This window comes from Astyanax mexicanus, chromosome 25, assembly GCF_023375975.1.
Source record: "Astyanax mexicanus isolate ESR-SI-001 chromosome 25, AstMex3_surface, whole genome shotgun sequence".
Classification (NCBI taxonomy): Eukaryota; Metazoa; Chordata; class Actinopteri; order Characiformes; family Acestrorhamphidae; genus Astyanax; species Astyanax mexicanus.
The window spans coordinates 18,484,749-18,511,481 of NC_064432.1; the positions used below are offsets into that span (position 1 = coordinate 18,484,749).

The 26,733-nt window shown below is 36.9% G+C and overlaps 1 protein-coding gene across 3 annotated transcripts in view; it reads left to right on the plus strand.

Moving 5' to 3' along the window:
- pld5 (phospholipase D family, member 5) overlaps positions 1-26,733 on the plus strand; it is a 72,477-nt gene that overhangs the window by 8,942 nt on the left and 36,802 nt on the right. The window contains exon 3 of one of the 3 annotated variants that reach the window (XM_049472610.1): positions 13,990-14,174. The exons of the other annotated variants lie outside the window; for them this stretch is intronic. Coding sequence (XP_049328567.1) covers positions 14,169-14,174 — 6 coding nt within the window. The 5' untranslated portion in view covers positions 13,990-14,168. The remainder of the gene's footprint in view (positions 1-13,989; positions 14,175-26,733) is intronic. 3 annotated transcript variants of the gene reach the window in all.

A 26,733-nucleotide genomic window follows, 5' to 3' on the forward strand; every position in this document is an offset into this window, starting at 1 on the left:
CATGTCCAATCAGAATGTGCTGAATTCTGCGGTGTTCTGTCCTGATATCTTTCTGTGTTTGGTTTGGTAATCTAGATATTTACTGCTGTTTATAGAGCGCATACAGCAGTGATGAATACATGCCTTTTTTATTTTTGATGCATAAAAAATAACCTTGTAGAATGTGAGGTGTTTGTTCTGTGAAATATTTTATAGTTACAGATGTTTACTGCAATGACAAATCCAGTATAAGTGTCTGCAGAAGTGAAAATCTGTCTTGCAGAATTGCACCCGTATCTCTTCTTCTATAGCCATGCCCTTGTAATGTGTGCAGCATGTGGTTTTGCATTGTCTTGTTGAAACATGCATGGATGTCCCTTGAAAATATGTAATCATGAAGGCAGCATGCAGTATGTTGCTCTAAGATCTGTGTGTACTTTTTTGTATTAAATCTGCATTATAGAAGTGTACTGACACAACCCCATAACATCAAAAATAGAAACAAAAACAGCAGCAATTTCTGATTTATTTTTCCCTTTAACTGATTTCTAATAAATTGGAAATTCTCCAGTTTTTTTTTTATTCTAGCTTTGTTGAAAGTTGCACCAGATCCATCCAGTTTTTACAACCCATACCATGGCAGATCCTTTGCTTTGGGACTTGATGCTGATAACAGCTTGGATGGTCCTTTTTGTCTTTGATGTGGAGCACACAGCAGATATTTCTATCAAAAAAGATTTGGGAACCTGTTCTTTTCATATGACTTTTCAGTCTTTTCAATTGTTCTGTATCTTTCAGATGTCCAAAAAAAAAAATAATAAAGCATGTAGACTGTAGGAGGAGCCTAGATGCAAGAAATATATATTTTTTTACTGTGTTGTCTGATGGACACTGATGAATAGTAGTCCACTCTAATTGAAAGCGACAGCAATTTATATACATATTGCTTGTTATTAGGCCTAAAAGCGTAAAATCTGGGCGGTTTGTGTACCCTGGCTCTCCAAAGCAAAAACATTGCGAGGCTGTCTTTTACCAGTTTTATTAAAATGGCTGGAGATGCTTTATTGCTTCAACATCTAATTTGATATAACTGTAGTTTAGAAGGTGTAGGATATACATACATTCTCAAATGCATTCAGGTAGGTGTTACCTACTTGTAGACCTCAAGATAGTAGTTTTTTAAGTTTCGTTTTTTGAGTTGCTGAATCATTTCGATTACACAATTTTAAATGCAATTTCAAAAAATGGCCTTTGTTAAACAACCAATATGGCTTAATTTAACCTTTGCTCTGGTAATAATAACAGTGTTAAGTATCCTATATCCTGCCCTGGCCTTCTGCAGCATACTGTCTACCTGCATGGGGATGCCGCGTGACTCTGCAGCTCCTGATAGCCCCCACACTGCCAGCTAGCCTCTTGCTGTCACACTGTGTACTCAGCAAGCCCCTCTCTGCAAACTCATTTCATGGTTCAATGCTTGTATCTCCCCGTTCCCGCTGCTTAAACCAAATAAAGTGTACCGAGTAGTGTCCAAGCCTTCGTTTAAACTCAGAACTAAACAAATTCCAAACATTTGAGCAGAATATCATGACAGGTGTGCTTGTACAAGCTCTGAGTTTTCTTTTTAATTGTTTTTTTTTTATGTGGTGGTGGTTCATGTCTGTGAAACTCAATGACGTGTTATTCTGTAGTGGTATTGACCACTACACTGTATTTTAATCGATAACACACGTGCCTCAGGCATTGCTTTGTTAGGAGTCAGTCTCTTTACTGTACTGCACTGTGTGTGATAGATTGATGCTGCTGTGCTGCATAATTGGCTATGCAGCAGAAATGAGATATGAGAAGAACTTGCTGGAGCATTAATTCTGATTTAGAAAGTGTAAGGATCATTAAGCGAATATTTTAAGAGTGGCACTAAGAAATATTTTTACATAAAATATGCATTGGTAAAATTAGGCGAGTGGTACAGAATATGTATTTGTTCTATTCAAAAAAATAAAATGTAATGTTTATAACTACCTAATTTGCAATGTTCCACTGTCTTAATTCCCTTAATTTAACTGCCTTCATTTGTCATAATTTAATAAATCATGCAAAGCTTAGATTAGGTAAATCTACCCTGTAATTATCAGTCAGATTATCAGAACGATTATTAGAATTTTATATGCATGAATTTATTTCTCAGCTTAACTGTATTTTACAGTTCTCTACTGCCCAGGAAAGGGTTTCCACTAGATTTTGAAGCATTGCTGGCAGGATTGTATTGCATTCACCAGCAAAAAGCATTAGAGAGGTCAGGATGTTTAATGATCACCTCCCCAACTCATCCCTAACTCCTCAACTCATCACATAAGTAGTGGATGGAGCATCCTTCCAGAGAACACACTGGAGTCCCACTGCTAAGCCATGCCAGGCATATTGCCATTATGTCCTCTTTACTTTGTTGGCTCTATAGTCCTATTCTGTTGACAGTACTTCTCTACAGTAACTAGGCAAGCTGTACATTTGTACATATGTGTCAAAAAAAGGGTGCAACAATGTAACTGAGTGCTACTTTGGACATGATGTGTATTTTGATTCTGCACAGAAATGCTGACTGGCTATTAGCTTGCAGTGGACATGCTCCACAGCTGAGATGCCCTGTTGCCATGGAAATGAGTTGAAGAGACAAAACAGTGAGAGCAAGAGAGTGAAAGCGAGCGAGAGAGAGAGATAGAGAGACTGGAATATGTTGCACATTTAATTTCTTTAGCAGCAAAGCAGATGGGTGTTTTCTGAGTCATGGGAATGAAGTACGTGGATGTGAATGAGAATGAAGTTGAGTCTGCCAAACAGCCGGCAGCTGCCAGTCTCTCACCACAGGCTCATCTCTGCTTAATTAACAGCTTCATAAGCAGCCGAGGCGGATTTATATCGGAAAAGCGTCCGGCAGCCTGCCACACGTGATACTTGGGTCTTGACAGGGTCTGTGAGGCTGCCTAATCAAACATGGACCAAGTATAAGCCAAATGGGTGACATGTTCACCACTTCACCTTTTTGATTAATTAAGCATAGACTTTCTTTAGGTTAAATGTCAGAAGAATGTGGGTTATGCAGCAAGGCAATGACCGTATATTATAACTGTGAACTAGAAACGAGTTTGGTTGCGCAAAAGTTAGGTTTAAATGAGAAACAGTATTTTTTAAAGAAAAGAAAACACTGCCTTTCAACATAAAAACATGGTGGTGGTAGTATTGTGGCTTGGGCCTGTTTGCTGTAGCTTGGACGTGAAGGCTTGCCGTTATTTATGAAACAAGGACTTCTGAATTATTTTAGCAATTTCTGGTGAAAAATATCAGAATGTCTGACTGAGAGCTAAATCTTAGGATATAGTTAAAAAACAATAAAGGTAATAGTTTTAGGTAAAAGCAAATGCCTTGACCTTAATCAGCTTTGTATTGTATACCACACGCTAAATGTGGGCCATGATAGAGCTTTTAGAGCAAACCTAATTGAACACAAAGTCATGTATACTTCACATGTTTAATTGATTAAGAATTGATTAGTGTTCCCAATCAAATGCTCAGTGAGTGTAGATCAGTGCTTTTCACCCTGTGGGACACAGCCCTCCAGTGGGATGCAAAGGTACTGACAGGGACTCACTGACCAAAAAAAATGGTCACCGCAGTAAATTTTATTAAGGGTAAAATGAGGGAATTTAGAGATATATGGGAGGTTTTCCTGTATTTTCTATAAAGGGGTAGCTTGCTGACTTTGATGACTAATTAATTATAAATAATTGAACGATTTATAATATGATATGGTGTAAATATAGCTAGCCTGCTAACTGAAAAATCCCAAAGAGGAGCGCAACAAAAGACCTTGTTCAATGTAACAATTCTACAAAGAAAGAACTATGAACATATTGTACCTTTTTTCTCCTTTTTCTGTGTGATGTTGGTAAGTTGTAAACTTTCTTTATAAACACTGCTCAAATTTATTTTGTCATTTTGAAAATCTAATGAAGATAGTGTTTTAAAAAAAGTAAAACCTAAAAGAAAAAATCTTTAAAAGGTTTGAAACTAATCCTAACCTCAACTTCAGTTTAAAACATAAGCCTAACCTCAATCTCAATCCAAAACCAATGTCCAAACTCAATCCAAAACTTAATCTTAACCTCAACTTCAATCCAAACCATAACCTCAAACAAACACTTAATCTCAACTATCATACTGGCCCTGGTCTTTACCTTGACCTAAACCCAAAATCTAATCCCAATTCCCTGATATAATGATCAGGGAAACATCTACAGATATGATTGACAGTCAAAATAAACTGAAAACAACTGAATTCAGCACAGGTCTTCAGTAAAATCTCTAGATGATGTACTGAATGTTCAGATGGTGATATTAATCCAACGGTAAAATACAAGATATCAACACATACAATTGCCATAGTTATAAAATTATGAGGTCACATTTTGTGAAAGTGAAACGATTTATTCATTATGTGCCATGTAAAAGTTAAGTGATGTTCAGTAACGATTGTCTAATAAAAAGGATAGGATGAGGTTTTCCACTTTTTTGAAAGCAAGACTGCAGTAGCCCATTGTGGTAAATGGTGAGAAACAGTGGAATTCTGAATTTCTTACCTTGAAATTATAATCACCACAGAACCAGCTATTCCTCTCTTGTGTTGTTTATTTGCATAGAGATGATTTAAGATTTAACCCCATGGTGTTACAATGCCCCTTTAAACATTTTGATATGTAAAGAAGTAAAGAAGACTATGTAAAGACTGGTCTGTCATTAGTTTTTTTATTTACTTAACAAAAATATGAATATTTGTTTTTTGTTTTTATTAAGCTTCATGTTAGACCAGTTAGACCACAAGGCAATCATGCTAAAAATATGGTTCTTAAATGTGTTTATTGATGCATGAACAGGGACTTCAAGATGCTTAAAAATGTATCTAAAATATTAAAATGATATATGTAATATCATATTATACAGAGTTTTCTGAGAGAAAAGCTGCACAATGTTAAAGATACAGCAGATGGCACTATTGTCTGCATCTTCACAGCTGAAAATCAATCTTTTGGGAGAACAGAAAAGTCAATATTACTCTCGTCCACATCTCCAGCCTCCTGCAGTAGAGTTCTGTGCCATAGCAGATGCCTGTCAGATTCAATAGACATCACAGGCCGTCACCTGCCTACAATAATTTTACACCATCAGTGTACTGGTCAGTAATTCCCACTGGCTGATCTGATCAGTAATTCAGATTCTGGCCAGTGTCCACTGCTGCTTAAACACTGCTCAGGCACCTCGTCCCATAGTTTGACATTTCTGTGGGTTTTTCTTTTTTGCGCTGAATTTATTTTAACCTGTAATCACATTGTAACAGCATTGATTAGATTCATAGCAAGGGAATATGGCCATTTTTCACAACACCTAGTGTATAGAATCTGATTTTCTGATTCAGCGACTTTAAGTTGCACCTAGATTGCTGACACAGATGTGCATATTAATAGACACACAGCCTGTCTGTTTTAGTCTCTAGAGAGAAGTACAACCAATAGAATGTGACTCTTTGGAGCAGATGAACATGAAACTATTGGCACTATGCCTAATAATGCTAGATAGTGCTGGCTAGAGGTGAATAATCCCACAGCTTTGAGATCACTGTGGAGCTTCGGACCTTTGTTATAGGTCCGAATATGGAACAATAGTACTCTATCCAATATTTCTGTGATGAGTTTGGGAGTTGAGTTAATAAATGCTCTTGTCACTAAATGCATTGTTATATCCTCACAGCAATGCAACAAAAACTACTAGAAAGCCTTCCCTGATAAATAAAGACAATTACTCCAACAAAAGCAAGATTAATCTTTTTTTTAATACCAATATGAATATTTTTTATGAGCATGTGTCCCAATTCTTTTGTCCATATGGTGTAATTTTCCCAGGATATGTTTAGAATTTCATGGGCATGTCATGGGACATGAGAATATGTACCGTTTCCCGTGACTTTTGCCATATCACAAGGTATGTGTGTGTGGTCTCCGGCATTGAATCAATTGTCGGTTTGAATTGTTCGACAATTCGAGACAGATTATGCTGGTAATGATCCTTAATGCCTTCTACAAAATATTCCGAGTACACTAGTTACCAGGTGACACTCTGGGTCAAAAAATGTTAAAGGCTTAGTTATTGCTCTAGTTATTGCTCAAGTTTTGTTGCCTTGCCATGAGCACACTGGCCAGTGTTTAACCGCTCTATTAAGATAGCACCTCAGACATACAGTATAGAGGTGTGTGTGTTCCAAAACTGGCAACTGAGGTAACACTTTGTGATTAGTTTACATACTGCTATCCCATGACTTTTGGCACCTCAGTGTTAATGTATTACATTAGAATCAATTAAAATTACACTGGATTCTTTGCACTTTCTTGAAGTTGCACTGCTAAAAGTCTGGAACTTTGTTCTCTTGATGTGTGTATGTGTGTGCCCTCAGACCCAATACCGCTTACTCAGTTTCTTGGCACATGTCGCCAGTTGATTTCTCGTTATGCGATCCTTAAAGGAGCACTGGAGCAGAGTTAACACTGCTGCAGCCAGCACCAAATCAGAAAAATCCTAGACTATTTTTTTTCTGGTATCTGTTTTAGTTGGGTTATTCGAAGAGTTTGAAAAGCTAGTCATTCTCAAAACAAACCCTTTACTGATAAGCTAGCTGGTTAACCAGTTTTTGACAATTCTATTGTATATTGTGTTTGATCAGCTTTGTTTTGCTGGTCGATTAGCATGGTCAAGCTCAGTCATGTTTGTAGTCTAGTTTGGTTTAAACCACTAAACTCAAAAGAGAAATATTTCCTCAATTGATCAGGAGCTTTCTGGTTAACCAGAAAACTGTGTTTTAGCAAGGTTCTAAACGAAATGAGCCTACTGCTAATGAATTAGTCTCAGTTATCCTCAGAATCATTTAATCAGCCTAAAAGATGTAAAGTAATGTTACTACAGATAGTCGGTAGCAGAGTTACTGTAGTAAAAAAAATGATTAAAAACTGTTCAGTTAATGACTAGACTCGAGCTAATTGGATCATTGCAATGTTGTCAAACTGGCGAGACATTTGCAAGATGTTTCTGAAATGTACTTTTTCCAATATATTATTTGCAGTCCTAAACCCTAAGCCCTATTCGGGTTGGATTAAATTATATGGTAAACATCTGCAGTAACAAAACAGTTATTATCATCCACCCCTAATTTATCTGCGATAGGGAGCTGAGGTTATTTACTTACTTGCTGTGTGTTTTATTTAGTTTCACTTGCTTTACCATTTTATTAGAACCGAAAATTTAGCTAGCTAGCAAACTAGCTGCCACTGCATAGTGCACAGTAAGGTTTTTCATTTTTGTTATGCAGGAAAGAGCAACAGAACATTGAAATTAGATAAACTAAGGAGAATAACTGACCGTGGCTTTTGTAATATGATATAATAAATAGATTTTTTTTTCTCTGGGCTCCAAGTGGTCATGAGTGGGAAGATGTGCATTACACCACAATTGTGATGTTGGTAAAGGCTGGCTAACTCAGTGATGATGTATCACATATGTTGCATGTTTTGGAGGAGCTAGTAAAGGGAATTCCATATGGCCTTTTTTAAAAAGCAAATGAAAAAAAGGCATATGAAAATTGAATTATACTGTATGACTGCATACATTTAGTATATTTATTTGGACAGACTAAAATGTGCAACTCTTATTTACAGCACTGCAGATCTGCTGCTTTAACACAGTTGAACTCTGTAACTCAACTGAACTCTTGAAGGTCTTGATCAGTTTTATGGGGTGTGTTAAATGAGTATTAGAGTGCTGCGGCCTTCAACAGCTTGAGTCAAATGTCCTTGATTTAACTACAGTACATGACTCTGCCAAAGCGCTTTATATATTGCAACACTGTTGCTAACCTTCCGTGTGAGTAACTCTCTGATGAGTTCTTTGTATTTATTTATGCCAGTAGAAATGCAAGAAAACTGCATTTATATTAATATGTACATTTACAATTACACATATTGCATTTAATTTTATTATTGTATTACTAAATGTCAATTGATAAGTTACTGTCAACTGCAAATAACTAATTGGAAGAAGTACCTACTGCATATCTCAAATCTTGCTGCTTTGATAACGTAGCTGCATGCAGACAAAATGTTGAAATTACTTATAAAATACATGAAATAATATAAAAATGTCTTATAGTCTGTCTTGTAGTCTTTTTGGACTCTAAACTGTCTTCATCTAGTAAACATACTGCCCAATTTACTCATATTTTAATCCATCTCTGTTTACAGAGCTTTTACAAGGATGCTAATGCTGTTGTGATTGCCTGCTATTGGGTTCCATACCTGGCAACCACTCCAAAACAGACAAATAATTCAACAAAAAGCATGCTGGCTAAAAGACTACTGTCACACTTAACATGTTGCCTTAGTATGTGATGACATCAGTTTATGAGTTAGCACAGAAAATATAATAAATATTGTTTCTTTAACACAATCCCTTAAATCATCCATTTCAAACAAAGACAACAAAAAATGCAATAGCAGGGTTATTATAACTTAATTGGCCTTTTTTCAATCTCTTAATTTGCATCTTGACTGCCGATCAGACTACCTGTACTCCCTAGCTAGCAAATAATGAAACAAAATAATAATGGTGGTGAAACAGTGCACAGCTAGCATGGCAAAAAGAGGGCTTTAATGATGTTCTGAGCATTCATCCTCAGCCCAGGCAGCTGAAACGACCCACCAAAGGACGGAGGCTCATGACCGATGATTCCTGCCTGCTATAAAGCATTTATATGGCTGGGTAATCTGGGAAAAGGTGATGGAATAGACTTTATTTGGCTGTTTGCAGAACTGGACTGGGCATTGCTTGGCACTGCAGTGATAACTTTAATATTGGAGAGTCTAGGGATTTTTGGGTCGAAGTCTGAACGTTTGTTTGTGTTTGTGTTTAAAATTAAACTTTATATGAAACTTTGTTAAAAAAATAAATAAAAAACATGTTTCATATGAAATGTGAAATGAGATGTCTCGGTTACTTTTGGACTGGCATTGGGTAATGCATTATTCAAGAATTGCACAAATATTTCAGTCCCTGTAGTGGGGATATTTTGGGCTGTATGATTTTCCACAGTGTGAAGAACGCAAATGTGGAGATTAGAAAAAACACATTAACGCAATAATACACAAGATTATGAGCTATACTGTGAGTTTTTTTTAGCAATAAAATCCAGTTTTCCCAATGTATTTTGACTGGGTACAGTATGACCAATCCTGTTTAACAAATTAATAAAAGTACATATAAATGCAATAAATAAACAATGTATAAGAACATCAGACTTTTGTGTTTGTGGCTGCTCCAAATTATGTAATGAATTCTTCTAAATGGTATTTAAAAGTAACTGCACTTTATTTAAAGACAAATTAAGCTAGTGTGGGTGTAGACTGGGTTTAGAGTGAAACAGAGAGACACAAATCATAATATTTTCATACTTTTGCAAAAAGTAAGGGACATGAGGCCCTGTTTGCCACACCACACATGGATGTATAACATTTTTTTCCTAAGAACAACATTCTAACATTGTTAATTTATGAGGAATTTATTGTGTAACTTTACAAAATCAGCAGCAAGATACATGCTCATCAAACTTCACATTAAAGCACCAAATAAGTGGTGTGAGCATTTTTTCACAGTTTGACTGCAGAATTTGTGACGGGTGGTCTTTCCTGACACTTGCAATTTACTATTGAAGCTAAAGAATGCTGCACTGAGCTGCGGGATATGTGGGCAGCGTCTCTTGCATTGAATCATTTTGTGATTTTCTTTTTCTGTTTATAAGGACAATTCTATGTTTGCTGCTCACAATTTTCAAAATTTCCTATCATCTAGCATCCACTAATGTACCCTGCTCAAACTCTGATAATTCACGTCATGTCACGAGCATACACTGCGTGAGTTACTCCCTGACTTGTCTCTCCCTGGCAATTGTGTAGAATATTCTGGAAATTGGTATATAATACACATTAGATTGTATCCCACACTATACTAAAGTCTTCTTCGGTTTAATAAGCTTCATGTTTATCTGTTCTAAAGAGTTCAAGAGATGTTAATTATCTTCAAGAACTAGACTAGAACTAAGTTATGTGTGCACTTGCACGTCATGTTCAGCAAAAGATGCATATTAGTCAAATGCAGTCTTAAGATATGGTGTTCACAAACATTTAGACAAATAGGGTAGATAACGTAACATCTGGCATGCTGGCGTCTGTATTGCTGAGACACAAGCTGTGATGTAGTAGCAGCTCAGTATTCAGCTCACAGTCACTTGCTGTGGCGGATGCATCCGTTTGATGTAGCGTTCACTTCACTCAGACTAGTGCTGGCTGCCTCTCCAGTCCCCTGCCTCTCTCATCTCCGCTGTAACGCTGTGACGCCGCCTCTCCTATCTGCTAATCTCTGCTCTAAATGTTTCTGGCGACTTGCCCGAACACTCTGTTGTTTTTGTTTTCTTCATCTCCCAGCAGCTGCAGGGTCAGCCGTGTGTGTGTGTATTCAGCACACAGGAACAGCTCATTCTGCTGAGGGACAGGTCCTCCTGAAATGACCCAAAGAGCATTTCTAGGTACATCTATTCCCTTGGAGAAAAACAGGTACATTAATCTTCATGGAGACACTGAGCTTCCGGCTACACAGGTCCTGTTAAAAAGGCTGGTCGCAGCGACTCAGTTCCGATATATCAGCTCACAGATGCCTTGTGCTGAGTGACATCACTCTTTGGAGTAATGTGGGGAGAGAGCGCCATCTACCCACCCAGAGAGAGCAAGGCCAATTGTGCTCTCTCAGGGCTTCAGCCGCTGATGGCAAACTACATAAACGGGATTTGAACCAGCAATCTCCTGATCATAGTGGCAACGCTTAGCATTTAAATTGTTTACAAAAATAGCAAATACCTTTTTGAATGTGATTAATTAATCACAGCACATGTAATTAATTAGATTATTTCTTGATCAATTGACATCACTAATATACACATACATGTGTTTAAATACACTATTCTATGTAATGAACAGTGATCAAATAAAATATTTTGGTTTTAAATCGTGTTCATTATTTGACCCCATTTAATGATTGGTCCTGCTGGGCTGGATCATAAAGGGGATGAGGATAATAATGATGATACTAACGATGAAGGTGATGCTCAGGTCGATGTAAAGGTGATGAGTAGTATGTAGTCGCATCTGCTCTCTGCATCAGATTTCTTAACACCCTTTGCTCAGTGTTTTGGCCCATAGCCAACTCCCGCTGCTGCGCCCACTGAGCATAGCGTGGCTGCTTTATCTGGTCCCAGGCACAGGGTAAATTAATTGGCCTCTATATGAAAACTGTTCTGAATTTTATATACTGTCTAATTAACCTAAAGAGGGTGTGGTGTGCAAAAATACAAAAATTATATCTGTAAAATATTAAAGAACTGGAACACCGCTTCTCAAACAACAGCAGCGGACATGCTTTACATACAGTGCATTATTAAACACCGTCCAACAAGGAGTTCCAGTCATTCTCCCTCTCTCTCTCTCTCTCTCTCTCTCTCTCTCTCTCTCTCTCTCTCTCTCTCTCCCTCTTTCTCTCTCTCTCTCTCTCTCTCTTATCCCCTTCCCCCCCGTCATTATCATTTTTATTGTTTTCTCATGTCACTGTCTTTTGTTCTCTATCTTTTATTTATCTCTCTCTCTGTTTCTCTCTCTTGGTCTCACTCTCTCTCTCTTTCTCTCTCTCACACACACACTCTATCTTTTACGCTTATGTCTTTCTAACTGTCCTGATTTTATTAATTTCGTCTCTGTCACTCACTGTCTCTACATTTCTCTCTCTCTCACTCTCTCTCTTTCTCTCTCTGCTATTCATGTTCTGTGTCCCCTTTCCTCCCTACTTTCCCATGTATAATTTCCTGCTTTCTCACCTATCACTTTTACTCTCTCACCTGTTCTCTCTCTACTAATCCCATTAATTTGTATACTTGTCTCCTTTATATCTATTTATCTCTTTAACTTTCTGTTCCATCTCTTTCTACTTATGTTCTTACTCTTTTACCCACTATTCCTATTTTCTCTCTGTGTATACCTATATATTCTTGTACTTCTTCTATCACTCTCATTCCCTGTTCACTCTTTTACTCTATCTCCCTCCGAATCTCTGAAAAAAGAAAATCTCATCATTTTCTTAACATTTGTCTTTCTTTTCTTTTTACTATTCTCTTTCTCTTTATACCTACTTATCTTTTCCTCATCCTCTTTCCTTTCCCTTATCTATTTTCATGCTTTCTTTCTCTCTTTCCTCTCTTTCCCTTTATCTGTATCTTGTTACCTCTCTCAATTACTCCATCTTTAAATTGATCTACCTGTGAATCACTCTCTTTATCTCTCTAAAAGTATTTTTCTTTCATTTTGTATTACTCTACCTCACTCTCTGTAACTTTCTGTCTATCTCTATTTTTCTGTGTAGTTTCTCTGTATCTCCAACTTTCTATATCTCTCTGTATTTATATATATTTATATCTCTTTGTTTCTAGGCACATCTCTCTGTATCTCTGTATTCCAGCTATATCTCTCAGTATCTCTATATCTCTGTACCTCTAGATATATCGCTCTCTATCTTTATATATCTGTATTTCTGTATTCCAGCTATAACTCTCTGTATCTCTTTATCTCTGTATCTCTAGCTATATCGCTCTGTATCTTTATAGTATATCTGTATCTCTATCAATATGTCTCTATGTATATTTATCTCTCTGTATCTCTAACTACGTCTCTCTGTGTCTCTCCGTATTTCTATATCTCTGTCTCTAGCTATATATCTCTGTATCTCTAGCTATACATTTTATTATCTCTATGTATATCTCTGTCTCTCTAGCTATATCTCTCTGTATCATTCTGTATTTCTATATCTCTGTCTCTGGCTATATCTCTCTGTATCTTTATCTCTATATAGTATTTCTATGTGTCTCTATATCTCTGTCTCTCTAGCTATATTCCTCTGTATCTCTCTGTATTTCTCTATCTCTGTGTCTCTAGCTATATCTCTCTTTATCTCTATATAGTATTTCTATGTATCTCTATATCTGTCTCTCTAGCTATATTTCTGTTTATTTCTCTGTATTTCTATATCTCTTTATCTCCAGCTATATCTCTCTGTTTCTCATCATATCACAGTGTTTCTATGTCTATATGTTTCTGGATCTCTCTCTATCTCTGTATAGCTATATCTCTCTGTGTCTCTCATCATATCTCTCCATATCTCCATCTCTATATGTTTGTATATCTCTTTTTTATCTCTTTATCTGTCTATGTATTTCTGTGTCTCTCTATGTCAATCTTTCTCTGTCACTTTTGCTCTCTGTATCCCTTTCTCTATCTGTATCTCTATGTATCTTTTTTTCTCACTCTTTCTCTCCAGCTTGTTTGCTGGTGTGAGTGTGGAAAGATCTGCATTGAAATTCAGCGGCTCCACTGGCCAGTCAGGCAAACAGATGCTGCCTGTCTCTCCTGACTGCGCAAACACACACACACACACACACTCACACACACACACACTCGCCCCTGCTAAAGAAAAAATGTGACAGCTGATTTCAGACCCAATTATTTGGGTGCAAGTTATTTTGTAATCAGTTCTAATAGTATGTTCGTGTATTAGAGAGAGAGAGAGAGAGAGATCAAGTACCTTGTACAAATGTGCAGTGTCTGTGTGTGCGGACAAAGAGGTGAGACCCGTGTCTCATCCTGTGACCACTGTCTGAAGCGAGGTGTGTGTGTGTGTGTATGCATGTGTGTGTTATATCTGCTCAAGGGAGGGGCTACATCCAGCAAATCTTCACATTGGTAGAGTGGAATAGTGGGTGTGCCTTATGAATAAGGAAGTATAGTCTCAGTCTTTGTGTCTCACTCATTCTCTGTTCTCTTTCAGAGGGAGAGAGTCAGAGAGAGGGAGGTTGATAGCAGCATGCCAGGATGTAGTAGCTCTGTGTTTCAGAACTGTGCAGTCTGCTTTTCGTTTGGAAACCTATCAGCTGGTAAAAAGCAGCAGCAGGCAGAGGAAGAGTAAGGGTATTACACTGGATCAGACCAGGCTGAGAGACCATCATCATGAAGGTAAGCATGACATCCATCCAGAAGTGCTACTGTAGGGCAGCTTGTCTTGTACAGGGCTGTTTCGGCTGCTGTCTGTCTTGCCTGAGCAGTTTATGGACAGGACTATACTTATGTTTTAAGCTTTGGTGACTATTAGAATAAAAACCCTTCATATCTACACAGTAAGTTGTATTTTTAAACTCAGTAAAACACTAATATTAGAATAAATATGAATAATATTTACACAAAAACTAGTGAAGTCATTAACATGTCTACAAAACTCTCATCAATATCATTAAAATATCAGTATATTGTAATATAAATATTGTAATATTTTGTTTTGCAGTACTGTATTACAGTACCAGTACTGTATTGCAGTACTGTATTACAGTATCAATATTTAATTATTAGTTTACTTGTAAAAAATAGTGTCAGGCAGTTGTTTATTTGCTGTTGTGTCTGAACTCCACCAACTACATAGCAGCGCTTACTGCTCTGATTGGATAAGCAGGACACTTTTAAATTCAGTTTTAATACATAGACACTTTTACTAAAATCAGTTTTAAACAATTGCAATATATCGCCTTGCTTACAGTATTGCTGTATATTGGGATAAACTGAATCGTAACCCATATCATATTGCAAAATTGCCAGTACACAATTACCCTAATGAGATTATTATTTATGCTCATTATCATAGCAACACCTGTTTTAATAAATTAGTACCGTTTATTGATGTTAAATCAGGTGAGCTGGGGATGGAATTGAATCCATGCACTGGGGCTCTGGTTGGGGAAATCTGAAACTAAACTTAAATTAACAGTTAAATTTTTTTAATAGAGCTTTGAAAACACAACATTATTTCACCATTGTCATCATCATTTCAATGTTATTAAAGGCATTCTCATTTTTATAATATACTGTATCTAAATAAATAACAGAAACAAATTGCCCCCTAGGTGTGAGTGTGTGAGTGAATGTGTCTGTTTGTCTGTCTGTGTCTGTCTGCCCTGCGATGGACTGGCGGCCTGTCCAGGGTGTATCCTGCCTTCCGCCCGATGCTGGCTGGGATAGGCTCCAGCACCCCCCCGCGACCCTTAATGGATAAAGCGGTTGATAATGACTTGACTTGACTTGACTAAATAAATAACATTTATTGTCATCCAATGTTGGAGAGTTATTATTATCATGATAAAATGGACCCTCTGCTGCTCTGTAACAAAATGTAGTACAAATGTGTGAACTTTGTATTGCACAAAATTGAAATGTGATTTATTTCCAATGGCATTCAAACTAGCTCTCAAGATCTACTTTCTTTAAAATGTAACATTGTGTTACTGTTTATTGTATTTATGTTTAAGGAAACACTGTTAGGCTAGATCCCTGGTGCAGAAGAACATTGGTGCAAACATAGGCATTAGACAGACATAGTGTAAGAAAAGACACAAGGTGCATGGCAAGAAGTACACTATACAGCAGACAATAAATAAAACTATAAAATATGATAAAATCATGTCTTTATCTGTTCAGATCCTCATCACAGTACTGTATGCTTTCTGTTACATGGGGGGACTTTGCTATGAGGTGTTAGAATAGTCCTAATAAAATCAAATATACATTTTCTTTACTTTGTTAAGTTGTAAAAAAGGTGTTGGAAGTGAACTTTACATCATTACTTTATTTCTACACGATACACTGATATTCCAAAAGTCATGGCACAGCAGTCATTTGTCGACAGTTTCCTCAGGGCTCAGCTTGGAAATGCCCACACCTGTATAAGTTGTGAGGTGTTATCTTGTGATGTGGATGATGGATGATGTAATTTTGTAGTTATTTTGGATATTAATAAATGTTCACTCTAAAGGGCGGTGATGATTGACTTCACATGTATTGGAGGAGGCATGTGCTAGTCTTTACCCTCCTGGTGTTGGGGCATTGCTAGTGATGGGGAAGTCCTAAAGAGCGAGTTGGGTGTTTGACCTTGTAAACTGGGGAGAAAATAGAATAATAATATAATAATAAAATATAATAATAATTGAAGATGCTACAAATGGTTCTTTAAGAGATGGCAAATAAAACATCTTTTGGTCTTAAAAAGAACCATGTTTGTTAAAGAGAAGGTTCTTTAAACCTTTTTAATGTACTGTACTTCTCTTTTACCAGCATATCTCTGTTTTGAACTACAAGAGGTTCTTTTCAAAGAACCTTGTGTAGCACCTGTGAGTATACAGTGTATTCCCTGCAGGGACATGCAGTGGTAATAATGGTGTATTCAGCAGAGTTTGGTATATATGACAGTGCTCACAGTTCATGTCCAGGGTCTGCTGCTCCAGGCAGGGGCTGATGGGTAGTTAGATGCTATTTGCTGTATATGGATGTTCCACTTAACAAAAGGAAAAAGTGCAAAGTGCAGCACTTCTATAGTTGTCAGTGTGAGTCTCAGGGCTGAAAAGTGCCACTGGAGGCTGGCTCACACCGTCACTCATGCTGATCCATGGCCCTGCAGTGACAGTATTGCCTGCACAGGCAAACTAACGGACAGTATAGACCTGCTCACCCTGACTGTTACAGCAGAGATGCACAGGAACCAGCCAGGCAGCTTCTCAGTTCTCTGGCTACATGCCCATCCAGCAGTGTCTCATGAGGATAGGGAAAGGTAAACCTTTCCAAGTTGTGTGAGATGCTGTAAGAATGCTGTCAAGCAGTTTGAGTGCCTGTCTCTTTCTCTATCCATCTCTATTTCTGACCATTTATTTGTGACTATGTGTGAATATGTGGAAATCTCAGTGAAAAGCCTCATATACAGTTCTTATTTAGTATATACAGCTCTGGAAAAATAAAAGGCCACCTAAAAATGATGGGTTTGTTTGATTTTACTAAATTTAAAACCTCTATATCAAGAAAAAGAAACTATAACCAAAAGGAAGATGGATGATTACAAGCCATCAAACCAAGCTGAACTGCTAACATTTTTGAATCAGGAGTGGCATAAAGTTATCCAAAAGCAGTGTGTAAGATTGACGGAGGAGAACATGCCAAGATACATGAAAACTGTGAATTCAAAACCAATTCACCAAATATTGATTACTGAACTCCTAAAACTTTTTGAATCTGAAATAATTAATTTCTGAAAGCTTATTTGGAATTTGGGAGAAATGTCAGTAGTTTATAAAATAAAACAACAATGTTCATTTTACTTAAACATATATCTATAAATAGCAAAATCAGAGAAACTGATTCAGAAACTGAAGTGGTCTTTAAATTTTCCCCAGAGCTGTATTTGTTTTACATTGTAAAATTAATATTAAAGACTGTCAAGGAAAATATTTTCTTTACTTTCTTTACCTTTCTTAAAATGTTTTGTGACTATGTTTAAAGCTGCCCACTACAACTTTCAGCTTTCAAAAAAAAACTAAAAACACTGAGTCTATTTTAGTAATATCTTTCTAAGAATTTTCTTACATTTGTTTTTGAGAAAAGTTCTTATTAAAGTCTTATGATTTCTTTTTAATCAGATAACTGCTGACACTGTCCTCAAAAATGTAACAAACCCCAAATAAAAAAATATATATAAATATTAGAAACTTTGTAAAAACTGCAAAACTTTTTCTCCTTCTTAGGTCACTCGTTGGTGACTGAGGCCCACTGTTACACTACAGACCTCTCTCATTGGTTATAGAACATTTTAAACTTACTAATAAACAAGAATCCCATTCAATAGGGAATATTTACTGTTTTATTTATTTTTTAATATTTCTTTATTTGTTTTTTAATAAAATCCGTTCAGCAGTTACTAATCAAACACATTTTCATTGATTTAGTTGTGTGACCTTTCTCTGGGGGAGATGGTATTTGGGTTTCTTTTTATATGTTATCATATGGCAAAAATCCAAACTGCTGTGAGCACCCCATCCGTCCCTGTCGCGTTCCGGGCGGCATCCCAAAAAAGTCATTTAAAGGTGAGAGAATTTGTCCGTAACCAGCTAAAACTTCGTCAAATCTGTAATCTGCTCCTAGTTTACTGTAGGAAAAGAGTGTTTCATGCTAGTTCCAGAAAGCATTGCATGAAAATATACATCTGTATATATTATATATGTCTTGCTAACATATTTAAACATATAGACTATTGATCTTCATAAAACAATATTAAGAAATGAAAGAAAAAAAAAACAATATCTAATTATTTGGTAATGTTTTACAATAAGGAGCACAATTAATTGTACTTACCACATTAATAAATACTGTTAAATGGTTTAGTAATGTCGCAACTAATTGTTAATTGATACTACTTAAGACATTATTAGACATTATGAAATTTTAATGCTTAAAAAAATAATAAATGAATAATAATAATACTAATAATAATAATTAATTGAGACATTAGTTACAACATTTGTAATGATTCATAATGTTTTAACTGTGTCTATAAATAATTAGTAGAGACATTCTGCCCTAAGTACTGTTAATTAATGTACCCTTATTGTAAAGTGTTGCCGATTAGTTTTTAATAAATGTAAATAGTATAAATGGTCATTTCTTGAAAAAGGTTATTTTCACATTTGACAATTTCTGTTCTCTACCAGTATATAAAATGAATATGAGTAGGCCTGTCACTATAATTACATTATAGGCAATCGTACAATATGTGGACATGACCTCAACTATTTTTGCTGACCTTAACATTGCCCATTATGCTTACTTAGCAACAAGAGTCGATTTAATGCGAACAAGTCGGTATATTGACTTTGTTTAAGCTGCTCTTTAAAACAGTCCTATTCCATTATTTTGCAGTTACATTATCATAATGTCAGTGTTATAAAATCGTCTTAGAATTAAAGTAAATCAAACCCCAGGTGGGTTAGATAGTGCTCTATCTTCTCCCACCACCCCCATGCTTAATTGGCTGATTTATCAGAGCTGACTTTACACGTATCAAAGGAGGCATGCACTTGTCCTCACTCTCCTAGTGTTGGCAGTATTTTAAATGATTGGTGGAGTCCTATTTGAATGGGTGGGCTAATTGACTAGAAAAATAAAACTATAATATAGTTCTTAATAATATATTGTCTAAGAAAAAAAATCATACTTCTGCTTGCAGTATTCTTTCAGCTGTGAGATGTTTTAGCTGAATATCATACATCTTTAATCTTTTTCTGATGGTAGCTGCATGTACCTTGATATCAACTGTTGAGAGAGCTTCTGTGATGACACTTTAGGATTTTTGGAGGTTCTTTATTTATGTTGTGGTCTCTTCTTGTGCTATACTTATTAGTATGGCCATGTTGCCAGTTGTTATACTTGTTGAATATTTTGTGGACGGTGGAAGAGCTGATTTCTAATAGCTGATTTCTAACTTTGTGTGCTGCACCTGATTCTAATCTTGGACAGTTTATGTAGTACTTAATGTGGGTTTATTATCTTTTTCCTCACAGAACAAATATTTATTATGTTTAAAAAATATTATTAAAATGCATTTCTACAGTTTTATGTGATACGTTATATTACATCATCTTTTAATATTGATAAAATTAAGACCAAATGTTAATATTTTTAAATATGTTAAGAAACATGATTTTATGAATATATTTAGATTTTTTATAAAAATCATTGTCTGAAATACGCAGTAGAGCTGTCCCATGCAAACACCTTTATTGGACATTAATCACTTTAATGGATGATAGGTTTACAGGCTACTAAATACTATATAACACTTGTGTCTGAATGTGATTGGTTGCTTGTGAACACACCCACAAACAGAAAGTGTGTAAATTGATTTAAGATCACAACAGTAATTCCCCAAGGGAAATAAAAGCAGGAGAAAGTGAACAGGGAGTTAATGTGAGTTAACATGCAAATTACAAACACTAATGAAACATAGCCCTGAAATGACTTCAGCCCAGTGCGTACTGGGATCATTTCCTGTCTGATGTGCTGTGATATCCTGTAGCTCTAATTCTGTTCAAGGAGCAATCGCCTCATTTATCACTCCCACCCACCCCCAGATCCCGTCCCAAACAAACAGCAAACAGCACACTCGATAATGAAATCTCTGAAACCAGCCAGCCGCCCATTTATAAACACATTAATTATACGCTGACGCCTTAGTGTATATAAACCTACCCCACCCAGTGCTCACACGCTTTATACCTCATAAACTTCACAGCCTTCATAGTGTACTGTACACTCGCTACACTGTACAATTCAAAATGTTGTGGTTTAGACCAGTGTTTCTCAACCAGGGTGCCGCGGCACCCTGGGGTGCCGTCTGGCTTCATCGGGGGTGCCGTCAAAATATTGCGCCTCACGTGCATATTTCCTTTCCAGAGTCAGCTCGAGTCGGGGTGTGTCCCAATTCACAGGCAGCATACTCTGAAGGATGCGACCCACAGAGGCGGTGTATTACTGCGCAGCTGTGACGCAATCTGTCTTCGAATACAGCCTCTGAAGGATGCAGCCCCTAAATTGGGACACACTGTAAAGTTTTTGTCCCCCCACGCGATGCACGCGCTATTTTATTTCATATTCCGCCAGCAGCACCCCCCCCCCCCCCCCGGCCGTAAACTGGGGTGCCTTGACATCTCGCATATATTTAAAGGGTGCCGTGATAGAAAAAAGGTTGAGAAACGCTGGTTTAGACTACGATTTGGTGTTTTTTCGTTTGTATTTATATAATGCAGATTATTCTTTGATGGATAATCAGTTCAGACTGCTACTGATGTATTGCTTCATGAATTGGGAACAATACAGAATCCTGTTTATAATTCTAATGATATGAAAGGGTGTGTTAAAACCTTAAATTTTATCTTTTGTTATGGTTATTATCATAGTAATAACTATATAGTGTTCACTGTTACAGAATGATTAGATCTATGCTGGCGGTTTTAATAACCCCTGTATCCATCGCCTGGCATCAGACATGGTGTGAATTGGGTTGGGGTTAGGAAAGCTTCTGTGTCAGTAATGGGCGCAACATAAAGAAGCTAAAAGCAATCACTAAAATGAGTGTCCATAAACGTGTTGATTGTTATTTGTAGTTTCTTCATGAAGTGATGCCAAAAGTTGGTTACACCCACACCTGTATATGCTGTGAGGCATTATCTTGTGAGAGGTACAACAGTCAATGTGCTCATGGCAAGGCATTAGCATCCACAGTGGGCAGTGCAATAATCATGACCTGTGGCTTCTGTCTTTAATCACCTTCAGTGGGACATAGTATCTATATTCTTGCAGATTTCAACTCCCACATAAGTTCTAACCCAAGTTGGGTTTTTGAAGGCAAAAAATGCAAGTTGGCCAGTTCAAGCTGTCTGACCAGCTTACCTCTTGAGAACCAAAGAATATGTTTTTTTTTTCTTTGAGTTTTTTTTTTACTGTTTTTTTTCACAGATTTATCTGTGCCTAAGATAACATTTTTGTTTGTTCATTAAAATACAGAGTCTATTTTTATCCAGAAGCTGTGCTTGAGCTCTGGTTTTACATTTCAAGCACTGGTTTATTGATAGGCTGTGGACTGAGCAAGCAGGCAACAATCAATTTCACTGTAATTCTGCTGCAGGGTTGTAAAACTGCTGGTTGGAGCCTTAATGTCTGATTGTTTAATTTGGGATAAAAATATAGTATTCTGAGATTTATTTCACTTCAAGTGTTTAAATAATTCTGTAATCAGCTGTAATTGTGTTTAACATATTATAAAAAGTGCCACAAACTTGTCAGGCCCCCAGTAATACAATTACTGCAGTTTGTCAGTGTAAAAATTAATGTGTTCTAATAACTGGGTCTGTTATTTAGCCCTTTATATGATGTTTACATAACTACTTGAGTAATAAGAAAACTGCAGGAATTATTTTGTAATTCAATTAGGAAGTGCAATGTAAATACAATGTAAATGCACTCAATACTGGTTGTAGTTCAGTAGAGAAGCTAAAATGTGGTTTGTGGCTAAAAGTGACGTGACAGTAGAAATATGATCCTGAAGACATTGTATGGAGAGGGCAAAGGGAGGAAGAGAATGGGGCTTTGTGGAATTGTGAGCACTCTAAGCCACACTGATGTGTCCCTGTAGTGCAGGACAACGCTTCTCTTAGCAGTGAGTGAGTCTGAGTGACTGGAATAAAATATTCATAACACTTAAGCCAACACTTTTCCTCAAGCTCTGTGAAGTAGAGCAGTTAGCCAACTCCTCCATTCTGATTTAGAGGTATTGCAGTGCTACTGTACACAGCTATTAACAGAAAACAAACTGAAATCAAAGGAACAATATTTACTAAATGACAGCATGTGTGTAAAATGGCTACCACAGATTGCTACCACATCTTTGATGTTTTTGTACTAATCCAGTTTCCTTTGCTTACTTTCATGGCTACAGCACATTGTGTTTGTCTGCTGTTCCATACCTGGCAAGCCAGGATGTGGAAATGGGACTGGGAAATCAGCAGTGGGCAGGATTAGAGGATAAAACACAGAACATATAATACATATTGGTCCTTTAATTCTAATATAAATTTTATTTGTACATTAAAAGTTGAATAAAATAAAATCCTTTTTTTTGTTTAAAATATAATTAATATTTTATTACATCTAAAAGTGACAGTTTGGATGGTGTCAGTTTTGGAAAGTGTCAGGAGGTCCAGTGCAGTTGGGTTTGGGATGGAATTCTTACTCTTCCTTCACCTGGCTCTCCTGTAACTCTAATGGAGCTGTAATTGACGTATTGATCAGTAGGGTGCAGTCTGCAATCGATTAGCGTGCTCTGGGACAGACAGCGGCTCCTCACCCTCAGCAAGATTACCTCAGCTTAAACAACGAAATAATACCTTTTGCATGTGTTCTGCTGTATGTAGATACCAGAACAATGGAAAGCATGACACTTATGTTGTGGTGCTCTTTAGCTGCTTCAAGTGAGGACAAAGACTGTTTAATTACTATAACTTTCATTATACAAAAAGCTCAACAAGAAAAAAAACAAATACAAAGAAAAACATTTATTTTAGCTCCTAAGGCTAATGAGATGGATTATCAAAAAAAGAAATTAATAATAATAATAATATAATAATAATAATATGTGGGTTATCTGTTACTTTAAATATTGAGCCCAAACTTTGGTCATAACTCTATTAAATCAATTTTTTCCCTTTGCCAAGTCTATTATCATTTTTTCACATTTCTTCTTTATCAATAAAGAAATTACAGACTATTGTCTACCAGTTAGAAATGTAATTGGAACAGTTATTTCTAGATTTGACTTATCTTTTGAAAAAAATGTTTTGACAGAGAGAGAGAGAGAGAGAGAGAGAGAGAGAGAGAGGAAGAAATATTTTATGGAAGGAAATTGCAGAAATTGGAGAAGCATGTCAGAATTTAGCCACCTGAAGGAAATGTTCCACAGAGAGAGAGGAATATAACCCTGTGTGTGTTCCAGAGAGAGACTGGCCTTGAATAAATTTTCTTTTTTATACTCTCCGCTTTCTCTCTCTTATAGTAACTCACAATTCTATCCCACTATGCTTTCTGTCTTCTTTGATATGCCTCTCTTTGCAGCCTACCCTCAGTGTGAAATCAGTCACACGTCTGAGATAAAGGCTTTGAAGGCAGCTCTCCTTTCAGACATGTATAATGCCTTTTTGTCATTTTTACCCTTTTTGAGATGATAACTTGAGCGTCTCCACGTCTCCCGAGTCACATCTGAGCTCAGATGACCTTTCGTTTTGAAGGCAGGTAAATTGAAAGGCCAAGAAAAAGGTCTCCATCAAAGTCAGGTCAAAACCTGGAACGGTACTGAAAATGCAATAAAAAAGTTTAGTGCAGTGTTTCTTACATTTACCCTAACTTGTATTAAACTGAAGACAGCATAAACCCAAAATATTTCATGTTTTATCTGCTCAACATGTCATTTCATTTGACAATTTGCATCCATTCCTTCATTTTAGGCCTGCAACACATTCCAAAAAAGTTTTCATGGTATTTGCCACCCTGTAATGTTGCTTACAGAGTCCAATAATTTCAAAAAAGATCTGAACTACACATATGTCTGACCACAATACATGTTTACACTGTGTGATGGTCCATCCCAGATGGACATGATTAACATAAGGATTCTGTTTTGCAGAATAGTTTTAAGTGGAATTGATGAATGTAACTCTATATTATAGTGGTTAAAAAAGGTGAAGTAAAGTAAGTTTGTTCCTAAGTTGTCCATGTGGTTTTTCTGTGATTGTTGAATGACAGGTGAAGGGTTATGTTTAGGTTATGCAGTTGTTACAGGATAATAGCATTAGCCTATTTGCTTTCTTTATGAATAGTCTTAATATTTTGGCCCATTAGTGTATTTGAATCAGTTCAGAATAATTAAAGGCTGTTAGCTTTGCAGCTAACCCCGTCCATTCTTGCCTTTTTAGTAAATATTAATGATGCCAAATGATGCAAGTAGTGTGGGATTGATTTTTAAGGATTCAGCATAACTCCATGTTAAAGTAACCCAAATGTACAAATCCTTTCATATAAAAAACATGGAAGAGCATCGAGTGGTAAAAATCGATGAAGGCCGTGTGATGCAGCTTTCAGCAGCCAAGTATACAAGGGCTCAGTGAGGCTCACGTTTCTTCTCGGAACATGCTCTACGTGTCTGCAGAGAGGAATCTCATACAGCCTGTCATCTCCCACCGGCCCTGAGGTCATTACAGTCAACCTTAGCTACTTCATGCCTGTGTACTCCTACGCCATAAATTGGGCTCTAATCTCAGCAGCAGGGCGGACAATATTTCACAGGTAACAAGTTGTTATTGATACTGTAAATCTCTCAGTGTAGGCTCAAACCCCTCCACCCTGCTTGACAGCGTAGATTTGGGAGAAGTGAAGTGATGAATTGCCTAAAACATTAAGCGTTAACCTCCGACAATAAGGGGCTGAGGGTTATTGGATTTAATCGAATCCCTAAGTCCCTGAAAGGAAAGTGATGAGTGCTTTCTTTCAGTGGTTCTGCCATTCTTCTCGCCTTATTAAAAATGAGTGCTTCTGCATTAAATTATTGATGATGTGATGGATGTATTTACTCCACGCTCTCATAAGCCATTTTAGGGAATCAGAGTGTAGATGAATCCATTAGTCTGTGTTTACCACCACTGAACATGATTCACAGTTAACCTTGAAGAGTTTGTGACTGTTTTTAAATTAGATTTGTAAATGGAACTGAATGAAGTTTGTAATTCTATCAGCTGGTAGCTAGTTTGGGGTGGTCTAAACTGGTATTTGATATTTATTCTGGTTGACCAGTTAGGTCTTGCAGGTGAATCAGCTTGGTGGTGCTTGGTCATGCTGGCCGACCCTCTTGCTGATCAGTTGAGACTAACTTAAGCTTACTAGACTGTTTTTTTAGCAGAGAAATAAAAGCCTGTATACAAGTATAAAAATACTCTGAATCAAATCATGTGAAATATATGTCATAATGCATTACAATGTATTCCTAATGACACTGACTCATTGGGACAGGAGACCTTTATACCTGAAGATAGTACAGTCATATGAACCATTAGGACACATTTGAATTAAGGTCTTTATTGACATATGTTAATAAGAACATGTTAGTGTTTGATCTTCTTTCTATCTGTTTTTTATAGCAACAATGAAAATCTGACATTTATTTTGGAGAAAAAAAAAACATACGTCCTACTGATGATACACTCTGATGACCCTATGTCCTAAATGCTGGTGTTTTCATCTTTGTCAGGAATAACTTCCATCAAATGCTTCCTACCAGTCTGATTTCAACTGTGAGAATGTTTTTCCATGCAGAATGTCTTTAGCTTATGGACGCTTGAAGTTCTTTTATGCATAACCCCATTGAAGTCACAGCATATAAATAGGATTTACAGTAGATCCAGGCTTTGACTTGGCCATCCCAGGACTCTCTATTTCTTTTTCTCTCTCTAAGTCTTTCTTTTGTTTTGGGTTTTTGTCATGTTGCATGTTACGTCTCCACTTAAGCTTCAGTTTTTGGACAGAGGGTGTCATATTCTCCTCAAATGCCCTCTGATATAAATAATTCACACATTGTTCAGTCTTGCCCTAATTTCCTACTTGCACACCTCCCATAAAAATCAAGCCTGTTCAATCAAGATTGTTCAGTTCTTCTTCTGATGGTTGATAGTATATGTTCTTTGACATAAGCTGCGCTGTATGTTGTTGTAAGATGTTCTTTATATAAAAATGATTTGCTAGGGCTGATTCCTCATTGTTCTAGAAGATTAGTAGATCATTTTTAAGCCCCTCCCAGACTCATCTTCATCTACAACCTTTTTTTATGAATGCCTCAGAGAGCTCTTTGGACCTGACCATGGTCTCATGACCTCATTAGCTTCAACAACAGGCTCAACCCAGGGTTAACTAGAGTTACCAAAGTGTGTTCTACCCATTTGAGCTGAGCTTGCCCTGATAGACACTTGGGGCCAATCAGCACAGCACACCCCAGGTACCCAGTATTTGGGCGGGAGCATGCTGTCATGGGCGCTGGCCCATGGACTCCAACAATTCCTCATCACCCGCCAAACAACCATTCGAGAGAGTAACAAGACAAGAAAGGACAAGC